At 43.3% G+C, this 20035-nt stretch overlaps 1 protein-coding gene across 3 annotated transcripts; it reads right to left on the reverse strand.

Moving 5' to 3' along the window:
- Window positions 1-660: 660 nt before the first annotated feature.
- Window positions 661-11366, reverse strand: lmnl3 (lamin L3). Of its 3 annotated transcripts, none has more exons than XR_013767116.1 (12): window positions 10634-11366; window positions 9824-9980; window positions 8802-8927; window positions 8468-8638; window positions 8236-8361; window positions 6556-6776; window positions 6246-6465; window positions 4584-4691; window positions 4345-4461; window positions 3657-3764; window positions 3462-3599; window positions 661-1020 (listed from the first exon to the last, which is right to left on the reverse strand). XR_013767116.1 is itself a non-coding variant. In XM_079161213.1 (12 exons), the coding sequence occupies exons 1-11, from the start codon at window positions 11038-11040 to the stop codon at window positions 3489-3491; spliced, it is 1800 nt and encodes a 599-aa protein (XP_079017339.1). In that variant the 5' UTR covers window positions 11041-11366; the 3' UTR covers window positions 661-1020; window positions 3462-3488. The 3 variants fall into 3 exon arrangements, 2 of the variants coding, with proteins under 2 accessions (XP_079017339.1, XP_079017338.1); XM_079161213.1 differs by having other exon boundaries at window positions 3462-3527; XM_079161212.1 differs by having other exon boundaries at window positions 3462-3588.
- Between the last annotated feature and the right edge of the window lie 8669 nt (window positions 11367-20035).

Raw genomic sequence — 20035 nt, forward strand, 5'->3', positions numbered from 1 at the left:
GGGGGCGAACGAGATGAGAGCTGTCATGCGCGCACCCTGTAGAAGTAGAAGAGTAGAAGAAGTAGAAGAGACGGGAGCTTGTATCGCGCACGGCGGTGTTCCGCCCCGATCCGCGTGCACGATGCAACGGTCGCTCACCTGCGAGTGGCACGCGAGTGGCACGCGAGTAGCCCCCCCCCCCCCCCCCGGTCTTAGAAATTCTCATGACATTCCATCAATATTAAGGAAAACTATTTAGAATATGACATAAGGAGTCATTTTCTGGACTATCCAAAACTCCTGACGCATGATGTCAGCTTTTACATTCCCTGCATTTACATTAAAGTGACCACACACAAAAAGTGGCGCGATCATACCCGTTGTGTTTTGTGAACCATCATGAGAAACCAGGAGAACGTTTCAAAAGTTTTCCATTCCCAACTCTGTGAGCAGGATAAAGAGAGCCCAAACCATCTCCATGATTGGATACCATTAGCCAGAAAATTTGCAAATTAAATTTTTGTTGGGCATTTGAGTCAACCAAACCTTAAACTCATGCTGCTGAGATTTCCATCCTAGTTCCTCCTCCTGCTAATAATTTAGTGTTTTAAATGTTATGCGAGTCATTGTGAACTCTGAGCACAGATTATCCTGTAATGAACAGTCTTTAACACTTAGAGCTAGAGGTGTCTAACTGCACCACATGTATAACTTTATTACGCCAACAGTTTTATTTCACACACACTCATTTAAAATAATATCTAATAAAGGCAAAGCTCACATCTTGTCTTGTGCAGTTAGAGCCATGAAACCAGTGAGGAATACTGAGGTTGATGCTGTTGCTCCAAGGCATCCGAGCTCTTCACAGGCAGACCAACGTGTCAAAGCCCGACTGAAGTTTGGCAGAGAGGAGTTTGTTGTTTGAGACGACGCTGGTACCAGAGAGCAGCAGACGTCTGTTCTCCCAGGTCAGAGCATCAAGTGTTTCAGGCAGACAGCAGCGATTCACATGACGGCACAGCTGCCCTCTTTAGACAGATCCTGAAATCAAACGCAGCATATTTATCAAATATACAGTTACATCACAGGACACATGCTGGGCTCACAGAGGCAGTCTGGAGCGCTGAACATGCAGTGAGGGGAAGGTATGGTACACGAGTCATTGCAGGTTTTTACTGACAGGCAACAAACCGCTGTCATGTGGAAACCAGAACTCCAGATCAGTGGAGTCACGGTTTCCCTTTAACTGAAGGATTGCTGTTTGGTTAAGTTCTCATGCATTTTAAACTAAACTGAAATAAGTGCATCTTTGCTTTTAGAAGTCAGTATTCTGAAGGTTTTCTCATGGTAGTTCATTAATAAGGCATGTTATTGCTTCATTGGCATGGCTGCATCCTTCGTGCCTATAAAATGTATTACAAATGAATCATAAAAAAGGATTGTATATATTGCAGCTGGGCTCTGCATTATACTTTGTGCAAATTAATTAAGAGAGCATGCTTTTCAATTATGTTTGTACACAAATTGGAATAATATGCAATAGCACAAAACATCTATACCTCTACATTAAAGTAACTCATTAAAGTGAACAGTAAGGAAAAGTGGCTTGGTTAAAGTTACACATTCAAAATTAACTGTCTTGTTTCCAGAGAGCTTAACACCGAGAACAAAATAAAGCTGAAGGCAGCATAAACCGCCCTCAAGACCAGTTCTTTATACAGAAATCTGGAAAACGGGATTAATGCAAATATGTCTAACAGGAAAACTGTTAACCACACACACACACACACCATGTAAATATGTCCCAAATAAGAAGAACTGGGATACTAATGAGCAAGTAAACGGAGGCTGGATGAGCACTACTTCACTAACACACTGTCGGTTATTACATTACAGCCTCCAGTATGTAACATGTATGAATGGAGCCCCGGGGCCTGTACCACAAGGTGTATGGGATGGCCAGCTAGCTTTGGGCTTCAAGGGTTGGTTTTAGTAGAGTTGTCTCAGACTGTATATAGGAAGTGGACGTAGTCTTCATGACATCACCCATTGGTTCTTGGACTGCCGTTTTAAAGCCTTGAGTCCTGCATTTTTTTTTCCAGCCAGTGACCAGAAGTGACAGTATTTGGAATGCAGAGGAGTGACAGACGCTGTGGTAGCGACCTGTCAATCACAAGGTAGCCCCGCCCTAAAGCATACTTTGCTCTATTTTACTCTTAATAGGACCATAATTTACTAAATGAACCTCATGCTGTATTGAAGAAGACTGAGACCATAAACTCATGTTTACTGAGGTAATAAATCGAGAGAAGTAATCATTTTCTCATAGACTTCTATACAACCAGAGGAGTCGCCCCCTGGTGGCTATTAGAAAGAATGCACGTGTTAAGACACTTCCACATTGGCTTCACTCTTCAGAACCGGAGGTTGCCGCCTGGGTTGTATGAGGTACAATAGCCAAACTGGTTATAACCAGTGTAAAACCTACAGTAGACATCCGTCGGCATGCCCCCAGTTTGGGAATACAGGAGCAAAGTAAAGCACTGCTGTGGTCGGGCATAGCAGCAAAATGTATTTTAGCCAGCTGAAAATAAATAAACGAATCATTTTAAGTCAACGCTACATCTGAAATATTTGCACTGCTTAACCTTTCCTTCAGAACTAACGGCACAAGATTTTTGACAAAAACAGTAATTTTAACTAGCAGAACACGGGAGTTGCTGATTGGTTAGTTTTTGTGCGACTTTGGTGAATACGGACTAACCCTTTAAAACACAAAGTTGGACATTTTCCCAATGGTTTCTAGAGCGTCGTCTTCTACTCTAGTTGTGTGACTATAGTGGATATATTTCACCACCATGAATCAAGTACTTCCCTTATTGTTCTGATGAAGAAGCTCATCAGGATCCACGATGTTCGGCTCAGTGGAGCTAGATAAAGGGAAACTTTGGTATTGTCCAAACTGGACCCTACTTTTCCCCATTTGTGTGTTAAACTGACTAATAATTTCTTAAACTGGTCCAGCATTGAGTGAGCGCTAAAGCCAGCTGCCGCTCACGGGCACAATCATTGACATCCACTTAAAGTGCTTCTTTTTTTCATTACAGGCTCTGAATGTTAATATAATCGTTTGACATTATGGAGAGTCTCGCAGAAGGATAAGTCCTGAAATCTTAATAACATGTCAGACAGCGTGGGCCTGTCAGTGGCAACATTGATGCTGCTCACTTGCCATCGCAGCAGCCGGTTTCAGCGTTATCCTTCAATACAGGACCAATATTTTTAATTGTTGTCTCCATTAGTAACAAAAACATGGGAAAACAGGATCCTTTTTTCCCCCGATCCCTGATTTTTGGCACGTTGCTGAATAAAACAAAAAGGCACGAAAATCCAACATGTTTGAAACAAGCCATGCATGTTTACACAGAGCCGTGCACACCGGGTACGAGCGGACGAGCAGAGGGGGAACAGCACGCCCTCACCTGTACAGCACGCCGTCTGCTCTGCACTCAAGAGACAGAACAACACTTCTTCTTCTTCCTCTTGGGCTTCAGTGTAGGCAGGGAAAAAAGTTTCAAGTTTCATGTACTGAAGCATTTGGGCCCGTTTCTGTAAGAGCACTTCACACTGAGGTTATGAAGTTTGTTCTTGGCTGCTTTATGAGTCAGTGTCTTTACCTGTCTGCGAAAGTGCTGGATGTCAGTGCCCGCGACGTATTCGTCATCAAAGTCCAGTTCAGTCTCCTCCCCTCTGTCCTGCATGCACACCCGGTGCTCCGCCATCTCCTGGGAAGGGAGCACATAGGGAGTTACATCCAACACTGCAAGATTATATATTTATCATATTCCAATGTCTATATCAAAAGCAACATTTTGTAATAACTATTTCAGAATCTAAAACATTTTAAAGTGGGATTCAATCCATATAATTGAATTTTTCTTCAACACGGCACGTATCCTGAGCAGTAAAGCATCATCCGGTCTTCATTGACATGAAGAGAATACCGCTCGAGTTGATTTACCGATACAATAAAGTTAGTAGCCTTGATTGTTGAGATGAATTCTGTGCAGGGAGGACTTGTGATATTATACAAATAGGATCTTGTCTGAATAAGATTTGTTATAATTTCGTTAACAGCAACATTTATTTTGTTTATGTCTATGAATTCAATACAAATGTATTCTTCAGTGTAGCATTATCGGGGAAAATGGGGTGGGTCCCCGAGACGCGTCGTTGGTGAACTGCATCCTTTGGGATTTTAATGCAACAGACACAAAGCACGTAATCAGCAACAGCACAGGAGTTTGACTACAGTGAAGCAAACTGCATCTCCCAGAATGCACCAGCACAAAATGCTCCACTAACCTCATGGTTGGGGTCCAGAAGAACCACCCTTACATGAGTGACAGGGCCCCAGCTCCTCTGGCCCTGCAGAACCAGGTCCCCAGAATCAGCCTCCGCCTCTTCACCTGCGGCCCAGATCTGAACACACGCACACGCACGTTAAAACTGCTCAACAAATATTATTGTCCCCCTAATAATGAGGCTTCTTGGCAGCAGAGCAGAGGGAAGTACAGTTAAACCAATAACCAGCAACTACTCACTGTGAGTGTCTGCCCACCAGCCAGGATGCAGGAGGAGGGGATGTGGAAAGAGATGTCTTCACAGTCTGGGTACATCTTTCGTACCACCCAACCACCCAGCGGCTGCTCCTGGAAACGCAGAACAAGTCAATACATTTGAGGTGGGAATCAAATTTTTGCCGCCATAATGAGATTATTCAATGAATTGGCTGGATTTTCAGATTTGTAATCCAGTGCAAAACACAACTGTCAGTTCATCTTACTGGTCTGGACAAACAAGTAAAGCAGGTCACAGTCCTCTGCCTAATTGTTAATAATGAAGAGAAGTATAAATCAACATCTGAGTCTCAGATCTTTATCAACAGAAGTTGGTCAATGTGTTGTAGAGAGACTTATAAATGAGACTTACGCACAAAAACCATGCAGACACCATTTATTACAATCAATGTGCAGAGAGAATGACTGCTGCTCTGGTGCCGTTTGAGAACTTTATGAGAGGAACGGCAAAGTTCTGGAAATTGCTGGACCGGACGTTTCTACATATATGGCTAACTGTGGGAGTGGAAAGGTTCCACACCATCCCTCTGCATACTTGGAAGAACAGACATTGAACTGTTTTTGGTAGTCATTTGACTAGATAAAAAAAATGAACCGGCTGGCTGGCTAGTTAGCGCGGTAGCTTGTCCTTCTCCAGAGCGCCACTGGGACGGTTAGACCCAGAGGTAACGCTGTTTGACTCATTTTCTGTAATCAGTGCAGCATTAAAGCATAGTGGAACTAACAAGCTAGTTAACCAACCAGCTGTCCGCTACTTGGATTGCTAATGCCACCATGCTTTAATGCTACACTAGTTACAGACAATAAGCCAAACAAAGTTGTCCCATCTGTGCACGTGTGTGGATGAAGCATTAAAAAGAGCAATATACAACATCTACAGCATTAATATAGCAGCAAACTAGGAGTAGTTCTGTGAAGCTATAGGAGAGTAATCTGCGCTTCTGTGCTTTGTTGACATGGCTACAGGTGCTTTCATGAAATAGTTGTGCATGCGAGCGTGCCCCACTGGCTAGCTCATGGTGGCCGCTCTGAACTGCACACGTACGGCAGTTACAGCTGATAACAGCGTCCCGACCAACGGTGTCGCATAAGAATAGCACTCACCCTCCGGCTCCCTGTCAGGCGAACACTTGGCTCTGAGTGTCTCACTGGAGCACACCAGACACGTGGCCTTCTCTCACTCACGCAGTGTTTACAATCCAAGGTGATTTATTCATGTCACATCACTTTTGATTATAGAAATTTCATATTCTGGACAGCCAGTCTTGACGGTTTATAATTGTATTTCGGTACAGTGGTGAAAAAATGAAGTTAGAGCCCCGTTCCTCAGCTGGTAAATGCTCCTCTTTCAGACTAATACTTCCTGGAGTTGGAAACTTGTAGCCTCCATGCCCAAACAGATATCCCTGATGACATCACTATGACATCACCAGGGTTACTTGACAAAGCGCCTACAGGAGATGTTATGTAACCATCAAGTAAATTGACTTGGATATGTAAAATGGATGAGCGTCCCGATAAGAAATGAACCGATGCACGTCTTTGCCATGAAGAGGTGAAACTGGGACGTTCAAACTAAGTCAAACCCAAAAATGAAGCCGCTATCCAGCTGCACTACAGCCTTACCATCTCAGAGTTGTTCTTCAGTCGGACATATTTTCCGTCGATATCGACCTCTGCCACGCTCACAGCGCCGTGCTCTGCTGACCGACTGGACATTTTAGAGACCGGCGATATGCCAGACACTCCCTCGAGTTTCCGTTTCTTCCCTCTGAGCTTGCGGCTGCCGTGTACCTGAGTTCGGGGTATAGCTGTATGCTGGGAAGGGCTGGGTGACAGCTGCAATCTGAGAAGAAAATGACATGATTTGGATTAAAGAAAAACACGCCAGAGGTCCAGCTATCATGCCATGTTACATGATAGATCGCCACCAAACCTCTGCTCCTCCACCTCCAGCATCTTCCTGTAGGCATTGATCTCCATGTCCAGAGCCAGCTTGACGTCCAGCAGGTTCTCGTAGTCCTCCAGCTGGGCGAACATCTGGCTTCTCATAGTCAGCAGCTCCTGCTCCTTCTGACTGAGTCTCTGCTGCCAAACCTCCCGCTCCCCATCAAGAGTCCTCTCCAGCTCCTGAAAGCGGCTCTCCAGGACCATTTTCTGACAGAGAAGAAGAATGAAGACAAATGTCAGAGGCCAGAAAGAAGAAACGCAGCGTGGAGCAAACTACACAAATGACTTGCAACACAAAAAGGTCATCAAAGAACAGGTTGGGGCATCTAGATAAAAATAACATGCAAATTAAAAACAGGCAACAAAAGGGGGTGCGCACACACACACACGTCAATTTATACAAATTCCCTTACTGTCACATTAAAGCGTTCACCTGAGGGGGAACTCTACGCCAACACAAAGTAAAGGCACGCACAGCGGCCACGTTAACGCAGCACAGAGACGGGTTCTGTTTTCAGTCCCAAAAGGAGAAACGGTGAGCCTTCATGTGTTCCCAAAGGATCAGAGAAATGTGTGAGGGGCATTTGGAACAACCTTAATGTCCCAGCTAAACTTCCAGAAAAACTGGGTAGGACTTTTTTCCTCAGAGCAACATTTTGAAAAGTTTACCCAAAAAACAGACCAGACGCTGTTCCATCCATTCATGCTGGGGACACTTATTTCATAGAGAAGATCTCTATGATGACCAGAGGTCGTATTTATAACCATTTAACACAAAACGGGGTCTGAAAGACGCTTCACACGCAAACATGGTGATCTATTAAAACAAACTTGATGGGAGAATGTGAGCATCTGATCCATGTACCAACATGTGGAGACACAGGTGGTGAGTTGAAGCCAAACTGTAGAAATTCAATGTGAGGCATCATTACAGCTATAGTGATGCATCTCACATTTAATTTATTTAGAGCAGAAAAGAGGGCCGGACTACCTACACTCGTGGTCAGCCGATACATTTATCATCAGTAATGAACACTCCTATTGTACTTGGTGATATATGCCCAGTATTAGATTATTGCTCTGCAGTGAACACGACTTTATATTCCATAGTGACAGATTCAGCTATCTGAGGAGTAACCATGGTGACTGTCACTCCATATCCTCATCAGTCCTAATGCCATAGGAAACATAAGTAAATAAATTGTGTTTACATATAAAACTTATAACTAACATTCAGGGAGGTGGATACCACTGATTGTCACAATTATCTTGGAAGCAATCGGTGTGATTGCTGTAAACATAGATGCTGCGCTGTGTAGAGGGCGGGATGTGAGGCTGAACCAGATACTAGTTTTTGACGTACGTGCGGTTCCTCTTTTGAACGTACGCAAACATTTAGTGGGGATCCTATGTGCTGTTTTATAAATGAGACCCCAGATCAGTCTTCAGAAGTTTTATCAATGCCAGAACAGAACCTTTAAAGTTTCATTTGGTGGAGTCCCTTTAGAAAACCTCTTATTTTAGCGTAGCAGGTGTCTGACAACACACATACAGGGGAGAGCCATTACGCCATTATATCTTTACACAGTTAGTGGTTTGCTGCTTTATCAATGTTCAGAATGTGGAATACAGCTCCTTTAACAGACGTGTTCATGGCCTCACTCACATCTTTCTGGTACTGCTGGAGCTGGGAGCTGAGGCTCTCCACTCTGAGCTTGGTGGTTTCCAGTTCGTCTTTGGTGGCTGACGCAACACTGTTTTTCTCCAACGCGGCCTGCTGGGCATTCTGTAGCTGTAGCGCAGAACTTCAATATCAGAAACTTTGAGTAATTAAAAAAAAAAAGTGCAATAAATATGGAAACTTTTAAAAGGCATCACCTCAAGCTGTGCGCGAGTACCTTAGAACTGAAGGTCCTGTCGATCTCTTCTTTGTACTGCTGCACCTGAGACTCGTGGTCCTGGCGGAGCTGCTGCATCGTGTCCGCCAGTTTACTGTCAAACTCTCTCCGGCGTCCTGAGTCCAGCTCCACTAGATGACTCTCATGACGGCTTCGGATCTCAAAGATCTCCTTCAAAACAAATAAAGCACAAAGTTGTGCGAGTGTCAGCTTGGGGCGATGCAGAGAGCAAACTGAATACAGGACAGGAATCCGTGCAATTTAAATTGTGTTGAGGTGAATGTTAGTAATTTAGAGTCACGATTGCCAGCTTTGGGGCCTATTGTGCTTTTACCTGCTCACTGATGTTCTTCTGGAGTCCCAGCTGTTCTTTCAGGGTCTGCACCTGGTTCTCCAAGTCCACCCTCCTCAGGATCTCAGAGTTCAGCTGGTTCTTGGTGTCTGCCAGAGCGCCCTCTACCTGGTGACACCCCCCCATCCCAGACAGTTAAAACATCCCAATAAATGATCATCTCTAAAGTCATGACTTTAGAGCTTAAAATCAGGTCTCATGAAGAGAATTACAAATATTTGTCAGTTTGTGACCCATTTGTTCCTAAGAGCATGGAGCATGTTGCTGGATCGGCATAAATAAGTAAAGGTGACGCAACAGATGACCTTTTTAGTTTTTCCTCCTTCAGGAGACAATCACAATGACAGGTGAGCGCTATTCCAGAGGGGAACAGCCTTCATCACAAGTCTGGTTTGTTTAAATTTCGTGCTTTGTAAAAGTTTCCCTTCTACTTCCAGTCTTTATGCTAAGCTAGGTTATCCACGTCACGACTCCAGCTCGGACAAAAAGTTAAAGGCTGCGTTCTAAAAGTCAAAGAAATGATGCCGTGTCTATAACTAACCATATTTCTTTGACCTCAATGGAAAAGGTCAAGGAAAGAAGTGAAGGAGAAGGACATAGGAAAAGACAACTGTGGTGCTATGAGAACCCAAATGCACGAGGACGCAATGAAGCTGCGTTAAAGGAATCAAGGCTGTCATCTCTTTTCCTTTGTAAAGGAGGCTGCAGGGCTGGGCAATGTGTAAAAAAAAAAAAGTCTGACATCACAATATACATACACAATGTCGCAATAATGATAATCAGGAAATAGCAGGTTTTCTGGTGAATCAATAAATAAATAAATAAATAAATAGTCTATATGCTTATTAATTTAGATTACATGCTTATATCTCGATATTTGACTTCATCACTGTCTTACACCATCAAAAAGCCAATAGAATCACAACCAGAACCTCAAACATGCACATCATTACATCTCCAGTCAGAGTGTAGTTCACAGCTTGATATCTAGCTCCAGGTCTTACGTTTTCCAGCTGGCTGCTCTGGTCAGTGAACTCATCACTGAGTCTCCGGTTCTCAGACAGCAGCTTGGTGAACGCAGCATCCTTGGAGCTCAGAGCGGCCTCAACTTGCCTCCACTGGGCCAGAGCGTTGGCCAGATCACTCTCCTTCTTCTGGTTCCTGAGGGGGAGATCAGCGTGACAGTTACGAGCATCACAGAGAACAGCTGATCATGTGTAGATTCAATGCTGCCTTGGTCACATGCAGGCACTACCCAACCTCTAAGTCTCTTCTCGGTTTAAAGGATTACCTAAACTTATGCCGTTATAAACCCAACATCCCCAAACAATTCAACCTTTACGGCACTCACCTGAAGGAACGAGGACTTTACCTCTTCCATCTGTGTTGCATAGCCATTTGATTCCATGTGACAATAAAATAAAATACACATCAAGTCTGCCAAAAAGAGACTCTTCAAAGTTCAGAACGATGATAAAACATGCTGCGGGTCAAGTGGGAAAGCGGCAAATTCAAACCAAACTCATCAAAGATCAATGCTCCGTTCGACAAGTGTGTAAAGTGTGAAAAAGAAGTTTAGGTCCCATTCTTGAAAAACGCCATAGAGAGCAGGGGGGAGCTGTGAACCAGCTATAATAATATATAAATATGAATGAGACACCTGCAGAGTATTAGTAGGGCTACAAACTACACAGCGGCACAGACATGTTCAAATGTATTCATCTGTGGTCCGCAGGTGCATTCAATAAGCGCAGTCTGGCGTTAGAGCTTCTGCACCTGCGCGCTCGTATATGGCTGCATCCTTACGCTACTACCTGGCTTGAAGTTTCCGGTACTCCTCGCAGAGATTTCCATAATCGATCTGCAAACGGGCCCTCTCTCCGGCCAGGCTGTCCAGGGACTTCCTGACGTCGGCCAACTCCTCCTCGTACAGCCGCCGAACGTTGCCCATCTCACGACTTTTCGACTCATCTTTTTCTTCCAGCTGAAACAATATGGAGGACCTTTCACTTTCCAGGTCTTGGACCCGGTGGATGTAGTTGGCGAGGCGGTCGTTGAGGTGCCGGAGCTCCTCCTTCTCCTGGATGCGGTACATGCGGGTCGGGCTGGTGCTGGATGCGGGCAGGCCGGAGGCTGCGCTGTGGCGGCTAGCTGAGCGGCTGGCGGAGCGGCTGGAGCGGCCGCTGGAGGCGGCAGCGGGGGTCGAGGTGGCAGAGGCCATGACGGTGGTGGGCTAGAAACGTCGGAGTCAGAGTCCGCAGGTGGTCCAGCTAGGGTTCAGGCGCTTCTGTATATGGGCCGCAGCGGGGTTACGTTTACGTTACTCCCATCCAAACTAACGTCTACATAAGCGGTGGTTGCGGAGCTATTTAGGATGCATACAAGTCACATTTAACCTCTCCGATAAAGTTCTCCGGTGATCGCAGCACATAGAAACCCGACATCTGGCTCTCCCTTCTGATTAAGTGGCTTATTTGCCTGCGTTTACGACGTCCACAGCTGAAAATAATCACATTTGATGAGTTGACGCACTGACAATGTGCTGGCTTAAAGAGCGCCCCAAGTGACACTAAACTACGCAATACATTTCCGGGTGAGACTTTCAAAATAATACGGAATTTACGGATTTGTGCGTGCGTGCGTGCGTGTGTGTGTGTGTGTGTGTAACAATTATCAAAGTAACAATTCATATTGTATTTAAGACGAATGCAAGGTCAATTGTCTTTTGCAAAGCATCCTTACTGTAATCTACATAGTCTCTTATTGTAACCTATTGTAACCTGCATAGCCTCTTATTGCCACCATGGGCTTTATGTCTGCCTTGATGATGTTTACCATCCTACTACAATCTTCATAACTTTTCTGGTACATTATTTTGCACATGCATATGTGATTTCTTTCTTGAAATCCAGTTGCCATAAAACACATCAAATGTTATGCTTCCAAAAAGTATACCGTTATGATAAAATTGCACAGGTTTAGTGATCTAGTTGCAAATGAAATGATCGCTATCACAAATAAATACCAATATCAAATAAATACATCTGCCTTATTATAGAAGATAACCTTTGAAATAAAAAATAAATTATGTTTCACATATAAAGGATACATTGAGTGAGCCTAACCCTGTAAAATTCATGTTTCATGAGTAATGGTACAATGTAATGGTTTGGTACAATATATATTGTTCTGTGAGTGCAAATTCAAATAGATTAATGTGCAATATGACAAAGTAAACAGTATAACTGAGCAAAGTTCTACATCTTGGAACATGTAACTTTCTGGTAAGTGTGAACCACTGAATTTGTGTGGAAAAATCTCAAACGAAACGTTCATTCGTAATCGTTCATTCTTAATGTTTCTTAATGTTTTTTCCTTCAGTCTTAATGATTTTCCTGGGTGACCTTTACTTTGAAGGGAAAACTGGACAGCTTCCGTTATTTTCTTTAACTCAGTCTAGCTTGACATAAGTGAGATTCCTGCAGGACATCAGCTGATAGATATGACTCGCCAAAAGCCTGTAGCTGATGTCACTTATCACAAGACTACATCTGTTTTTTCTTAGCTTTTTATGTTAAATATCAACGTATACACATTACATGTACTACTCTAACTCTAACTCTAACACATTACATTTAGCAGTACAGTGTCTGCCAAACTGAAAGGGTTCAGTGAAAACAGGTGATCCCCATCTGGTCGTGTAATATTCTAGCCACATTTTCTGAAACGTTTTACATTTTAAATTAAGTGAAATGTGTGAAGTCCTAATTTTCAAGCAGATAATTGTCCTTATTAATCGTAAATTTCTCTTGAAATGCTGTTGCACATGTCTGGATGAAAGGTGGCGCCAGATCTCCATCACACACATTTTTACTAGTAGGATAATTCAGTTTGTACAATTCAAATATAAGCTATATATTTCTCTCATATTGACTGGATATATGGTTTATACACCACCGTATAATAACTGCGCCATATCAAAGTCTAAAACTATCTTTCAATACGATAGCTTTCCATAGAGCTCAGTTGAGGACCTTGAGGTCATTTTCTGACTGAAGCTTTTTGATATATTCATTAGTCAAAGTCCAAACCAGTCCCTTCATACACTGCCAGCTTCTATTCTTCACCTCATAATAAAAGCCTCGGGGTGGTGTGTGTGTGTGTGTGTGTGTGTGTGTGTGTGTGTGTGTGTGTGTGTGTGTGTGTGTGTGTGTGTGTGTGTGTGTGTGTGTGTGTGTGTGTGTGTGTGTGTGTGTGTGTGTGTGTGTGTGTGTGTGTGTGTTTTAAAGCTTTGATCCCCCTCTCGATGTTAGCGAGCTCTGTTTGGCTGAACTCTAGGAATAATCAAGGTGTGTGTATTACTCTCAGGTGAATGATGGACGCTGACAGAAACCAGGCAACTGGATGTGAAACCGGTCCCATTGGGATGTTGGAAGGCCAGAACTTTTAGTTCCATTTCAGCGCCTCGGCTGTTTCTGCATTCGATTTATTTCAAAACTCCCACGTAAACCTTATTATAAGTTACTTTTAGGACAAGACTGGCCATACTATTTATTCATGTTACTGTCAACAAATCCCTTGACAAGAATGTGAAATGTGTTAGTCTGTCTCTCAGGACTTCTTCCCTTCCCTACACTGTCTGTGGCACTCAGCACATGGGTTCCTCCTGAAAATCTTCTCACATGTTCTTTAATCAAACAATGAAATTAGTGCAACAGTGTGCCTCCTTGATGTGTTATTGATGGAGCATGACGGCACATGTTCTGATACACACACAATGCCTTTGAGTAGATACGTTCACTGTTGATCCTGATGATGATGGATTAAAATGCAAGCAGAATTTGTCAAACAAGTTGTCACTGGTTGAGGTGTAGCTTAACAAAAAAAATAAATATATATAATTTGTATTCTTCTATTAATCTATATCATCTTGTATTATGTATTTGTTTTCCTAATTTGTTTTCTTTTTTTCAAGAATGAACCTCCGTGCTCTACTGTGGTCCTCACCGTATACTGTTGGGTAGTTATGTAATAACAAGCATTCTATAAAATGGGTTTTGTATGTAAAATATTGATCTATATGCCTTTAAATAAGTTTATTCAGAGTGTAGTAGAAGCATAAAGAAGCATCATAGGAAGATACTCAAGTAAAGTAAGCACCACATATTGGTACTTAAAGGACAGCTCCACGGTTTTATCCACATCTACACATTCCGATATATACACTGTGACGGCCCTGCCTCTAACACCTGTGAGAGTATGCTTTTGTCCCTTTGCCCCTGAAGGACTCACAGGAACGCAGTCGGCAGATTACTTGATGCAGAGCACCTGGTCCTGGAGCTCCTAGGGCATGAAAGCCCTGCTCCAGTGCTGCTCTGCCCTGGCTCTCTTGAGTTGAGTGATCCCTGCCAGTGGCTGCCTGTTTATACTTTGGTTTTGGTCTTTTGTTTCGCTGACAACACCCCACACTTCATCACACATGCATTCACTTTTACATTACTGATGTTACTCACTGACACACTTCACATAGGTAACTATTTCTTTATTTAGTTATAATAAATACCTTTCATTTACCATCATCCCTTGTGTCCTTTGTCATAGCCTAGGAGCCGGGTTATGACAGCGCTTACTTGAGAATATTTGCAGCTGTAATCGTTCTTCCCATCCATACCGGCCCTGAATAGATCCGTTCCTTAAGCGATCCCACTAATTTGGGATGAAAGCCAGCTTTCAAGTCTAGCTGAAACTAATATGAGGCTTTAGCGGCCTAGACATTTTCAAATGACAAATAAAAATCAATCAAGTATGGTAATGAGACCATCATTGGGTTATCCCTGCCTGTCTTGATGCATGTTGTGCATTATTCCTGGAATATGACATGGCCCTATAGGTTTAATGTCATTGAACCTTAATTGATATAGGAATTTGCACAATGTAAGCTATTAAAGGGAAAATGTGCACACTTTTATGTGGATGTCCATTCTGTATTGATAACTGTAGTTGATTGAACCAATAGACTCTTTAGATTTCTTTCGACCCAGAAAGCTGAGTCAGCAGTTGCATCCAGCGCCGTCGTTTGATGTGACAGTGACGTAGGCGGAGGCTCGGACATCTGCAAACTGCGGAAGCAGCATCCCAAACATAAGTGCAGAGGATGTATTGGACGAGGACACATTTTACAGTGTTTTTGCTGACTCGGATATCCAGCTGTGTTTATTTAAGCCAGAGTATATGGACGAAGAAAAGCAGCAGAGAGAGGCATTTCACTGCAGTAGCCGTGCTAGAGGGTATGGCTGACACTCCAAGCATCAGAAGCTCCTGCGCAATGCATCCTGGTACATGTAGGCACTGCCTGCCCGGCAGGAGAACTCTGCTTTCTCGTCAATATAGCACACAATGAGGAATTAATTGCTTCAATCGACTACATCTACCATCAAAACTGAATCGACATATACATAAAATGTGTCTGAGTATCCCTTTAAGGCCTTAAAACTAGATCTTGATACAAGGGCTCAGATAATAAAACAAGGTCCACACTAAGGCCCGTATCATGTCAGTATTTGCTTTAGTATGCCATCACTCCAAACAAAGTTACAATTATTAAAATGACCTCATCCCAGTTGGCACACATTGAACCTGAGGGGCTACTTTTGGGAAGTTGTTAATTTGGCGTTGGTTACACCACTGACCAACAGACTAGTAAAACACTGAATAACAGACACTGACTAGTACAGCACTGACTATCAGACACTGACTAGTACAATACTGACTATCAGACACTGACTAACAGACACGGACTAGTACCACACTGACTATCAGACACTGACTAGTACAACACTGACTAACAGACACTAACTAGTACAACACTGACTAACGGACACTGACTAGTACAACACTGACTAACGGACACTGACTAGTGCAACACTGACTAACGGACACTGACTAGTACAACACTGACTAACAGACACTGACTAGTACAATACTGACTATCAGACACTGACTAGTACAACACTGACTAACAGACACTGACTAGTACAACACTGACTAACGGACACTGACTAGTACAACACTGACTATCAGACACTGACTAGTACAACACTGACTAACAGACACTGACTAGTACAACACTGACTAGTACAACACTGACTAACAGACACTGACTAACGGACACTGACTAGTACAACACTGACTAACGGACACTGACTAGTACAACACTGACTAACAGACACTGACTAGTACAACACTGACTAACAGACACTGACTAGTACAACACTGACTAACGGACACTGACTAGTACAACACTGACTAACAGACACTGACTAGTACAACACTGACTAACAGACACTGACTAGTACAACACTGACTAACGGACACTGACTAGTACAACACTGACTAACAGACACTGACTAGTACAACACTGACTAACGGACACTGACTAGTACAACACTGACTAGTACAACACTGACTAGTACAACACTGACTAACAGACACTGACTAGTACAACACTGACTAACAGACACTGACTAGTACAACACTGACTATCAGACACTGACTAGTACAACACTGACTAACGGACACTGACTAGTACAACACTGACTAACAGACACTGACTAGTACAACACTGACAAACAGACACTGACTAGTACAACACTGACTAACAGACACTGACTAGTACAACACTGACTAACAGACACTGACTAGTACAACACTGACTATCAGACACTGACTAGTACAACACTGACTAACGGACACTGACTAGTACAACACTGACTAACAGACACTGACTAGTACAACACTAACAGACACTGACTAGTACAACACTGACTAACAGACACTGACTAGTACAACACTGAGTAACAGACGCTGACTAGTACAACACTGACTAGTACAACACTGACTAGTACAACACTGACTAACAGACACTGACTAGTACAACACTGACTAACAGACACTGACTAGTACAACACTGACTAACAGACACTGACTAGTACAACACTGACTATCAGACACTGACTAGTACAACACTGACTAACGGACACTGACTAGTACAACACTGACTAACAGACACTGACTAGTACAACACTGACTAACAGACACTGACTAGCACACACTGACTAACAGACAGTGACTAACAGACGCTGACTAGTACAACACTGACTAACAGACATTGACTAGTACACACAGACTAGCAGACACTGACTAGTACAACACTTACCAACAGACACTGACTAGTACAACACTGACTAACAGACACTGACTAGTACACACTGACTAGCAGACACTGACTAGTACAACACTGACTAACGGACACTGACTAGTACAACACTGACTAACGGACACTGACTAGTACAACACTGACTAACAGACACTGACTAGTACAACACTGACTAACAGACACTGACTAGTACAACACTGACTAACAGACACTGACTAGTACAACACTGACTAACGGACACTGACTAGTACAACACTGACTAACAGACACTGACTAGTACAACACTGACTATCAGACACTGACTAGTACAACACTGACTAACGGACACTGACTAGTACAACACTGACTAACGGACACTGACTAGTACAACACTGACTAACAGACACTGACTAGTACAACACTGACTAACAGACACTGACTAGTACAACACTGACTAACAGACACTGACTAGTACAACACTGACTAACAGACACTGACTAGTACAACACTGAGTAACAGACGCTGACTAGTACAACACTGACTAACAGACACTGACTAGTACAACACTAACAAACAGACACTGACTAGTACAACACTGACTAACAGACACTGACTAGCACACACTGACTAACAGACAGTGACTAACAGACGCTGACTAGTACAACACTGACTAACAGACATTGACTAGTACACACAGACTAGCAGACACTGACTAGTACAACACTTACCAACAGACACTGACTAGTACAACACTGACTAACAGACACTGACTAGCACACACTGACTAACAGACAGTGACTAACAGACACTGACTAGTACAACACTGACCAACAAACACTGACTAGTACAACACTGACTAACAGACACTGACTAGTACACACTGACTAGCAGACACTGACTAGTACAACACTGACTAACATACACTGACTAGTACAACACTGAGTAAAAGACACTGACTAGCACAACACTGACCAACAGACACTGACTACAGAAATATGAGCTGATGGAGATGACCGATGTCTTCTGCTCCTCCACATCACATGGGACAGGGGCTGGTCATCAGGCTCTCCGACGCAGCGTTGCATCAAGCTGCAAGAGAAAGACCAGGACGCAGCCGGAAATTAGTTGAATATCCTTTCAGAATTAAAGCGTGTATTTAATCACCCCGGTAAATTGAAATGTACAGTAACGAAAATGTAATCAGACTTCAGTAGACCAACCAATTAAAAAACTTCAAAATTCCAAAAATGATCAGGGACATTGTACTCCACATGGAGTACATTAAATGTATGTTCCAGGCCACAACAGCTAACGTTAGCGTTTAACACAAATTTCGGGTCAGATCATTTTACGTACCGTGAAGCGCATTAGACCTTCTCTGTTTGGATAGGTTTTAGTACTCGGGGGAAAATGGAACACGGCAACGGGGTAATTCACAGCGGTGCCGTCTGTTCCCTCGTCCCTTCCTTTGCCTCCATGGTTTGGGTTAGGGATAGGGGGCAGTGTGGTTTATGTAAGGGATTAACACCTGATGATGTGGCCTATGTTAGCTGTCTCACAACCAAACATAATAGGCTAATAACCTGAGTAAACCACCCCCTCAATCAGCAGTGTTTATAACACCCGAGGCTGGAATGGATTTTTCAACAGAACGTTTGCTGACCTGTGACACAAACTTGTCCAGTTCATGTCCACTTAGTACCCACAATGCAGTAGCCCAGGGACAGTTTACTTTGACTGTGGGACAAAGACAGATGAATAGATAAAAGATGCTAGCCTCTTTATATGACTAATGAATCATTCAAATTAATAAATAAATACATGAACAAATGAATGAACGAAGAGAGTGACGTCAACTATAGCGGACATAAAAATAAACAAAAACTGAGAGCACGTTTGTTGTTATGTATTTTACTTTGAAAGGGATGAGCGGAAGCTGTCTCTCTGTGTGTGACTTGACTCTGGCCCCAAGTTGTGTGTCAGGCAGGCTGACGGGTTGTCCGCCGCCCGGAGCCTGGAGACACTTTTACCGGAGACGCGTTGATCTCCACACCGGTCTCTCTCTATCACTTTTCGGACGTGTCTGCGTTTGACTCGGGGTGTGGACGCTGGGGGACTGGGGCTCGTTGGAGAACCGCGCTGTTTGTGGAGAAGAACTGATGTTGCATCTCCGTACGAGGGCATAGGTAGCGCAGGATCTCCCCCCCCCCCCCTCCTTTCAGAAGGTAAGGTGTTTATTTCTCTCCCAAACAAGCCCTCACATCAGGCTTGAAGCGCCACCGTTATTAACGGCCCCTTCTTGTCACATGCACGGACGGGTCTCGGTGCTGCGGATTCGCGTGATTCCATGAACAGCACCTTTGTGCGAAGCGTCACTTTGCGTTTAGAAACTTAAAAAGTCGCTGTGATCTCTGCACGCGCGTCATGGTTCAGCTGATCGCTGGGCAGTGTTCCTGCACGCAGGTGGATTTCTCTGCCTTCAACAGCTCCCTACAATATTCCTGTGATATTCCTCAGGGATTGCTGTGTGACTCTGGCGGCCACGATGATTTTCACCAGAGGGTTGTGACTATTCAATTGGTTTTATTATTGATGAATCCCGTCAATTAATCATTAATGATGTAATCTAAAAAGTTGAAAAATAATGAAACATGTCAAACAAATATTCCAAAAGGATGTTTTTCAAATGGCCAACAACCCAAAGACATCTTCATCATCATATGAAGCAGAACAGAAGCTCACCTCGTTATCATTGTAACTATCGGATGTTATTCATTTAAAAGAAATGTACTAGTCCTTTAGTCAATAACATCATTGAGTTTTTTATAAATTATAATTCATTAGAAATGCAGGAGTACAATCTGGTTCCCCTGTGGTTATAAATTAGTTTGGCGATGCTGTAGATTCTATAGAGTCCATAAGGGTGAAATAAAGTAGCATCTTTATTACATCATGTCGAGCAGTGTTAATAGTTCACCTTGCATGGCAGCTGCATTCTAGAGACATCAGAGATTACACGAGA

The sequence above is a fragment of the Pholis gunnellus genome, assembly GCF_910591455.1.
Source record: "Pholis gunnellus genome assembly, chromosome: 1".
Classification (NCBI taxonomy): Eukaryota; Metazoa; Chordata; class Actinopteri; order Perciformes; family Pholidae; genus Pholis; species Pholis gunnellus.

Excerpts from the sequence above, each read along its gene's own strand:
- lmnl3 (XM_079161212.1), bottom strand. The coding sequence starts at position 11,040 with ATGGCCTCTGCCACCTCGACCCCCGCTGCCGCCTCCAGCGGCCGCTCC. Across the intron at positions 9,981-10,633 it reads TACCGGAAACTTCAAGCCAG|GAACCAGAAGAAGGAGAGTG; the intron begins GTAGTAGCGTAA and ends TCTCCCCCTCAG. Across the intron at positions 6,466-6,555 it reads CTGGAGGTGGAGGAGCAGAG|ATTGCAGCTGTCACCCAGCC; the intron begins GTTTGGTGGCGA and ends TTTTCTTCTCAG.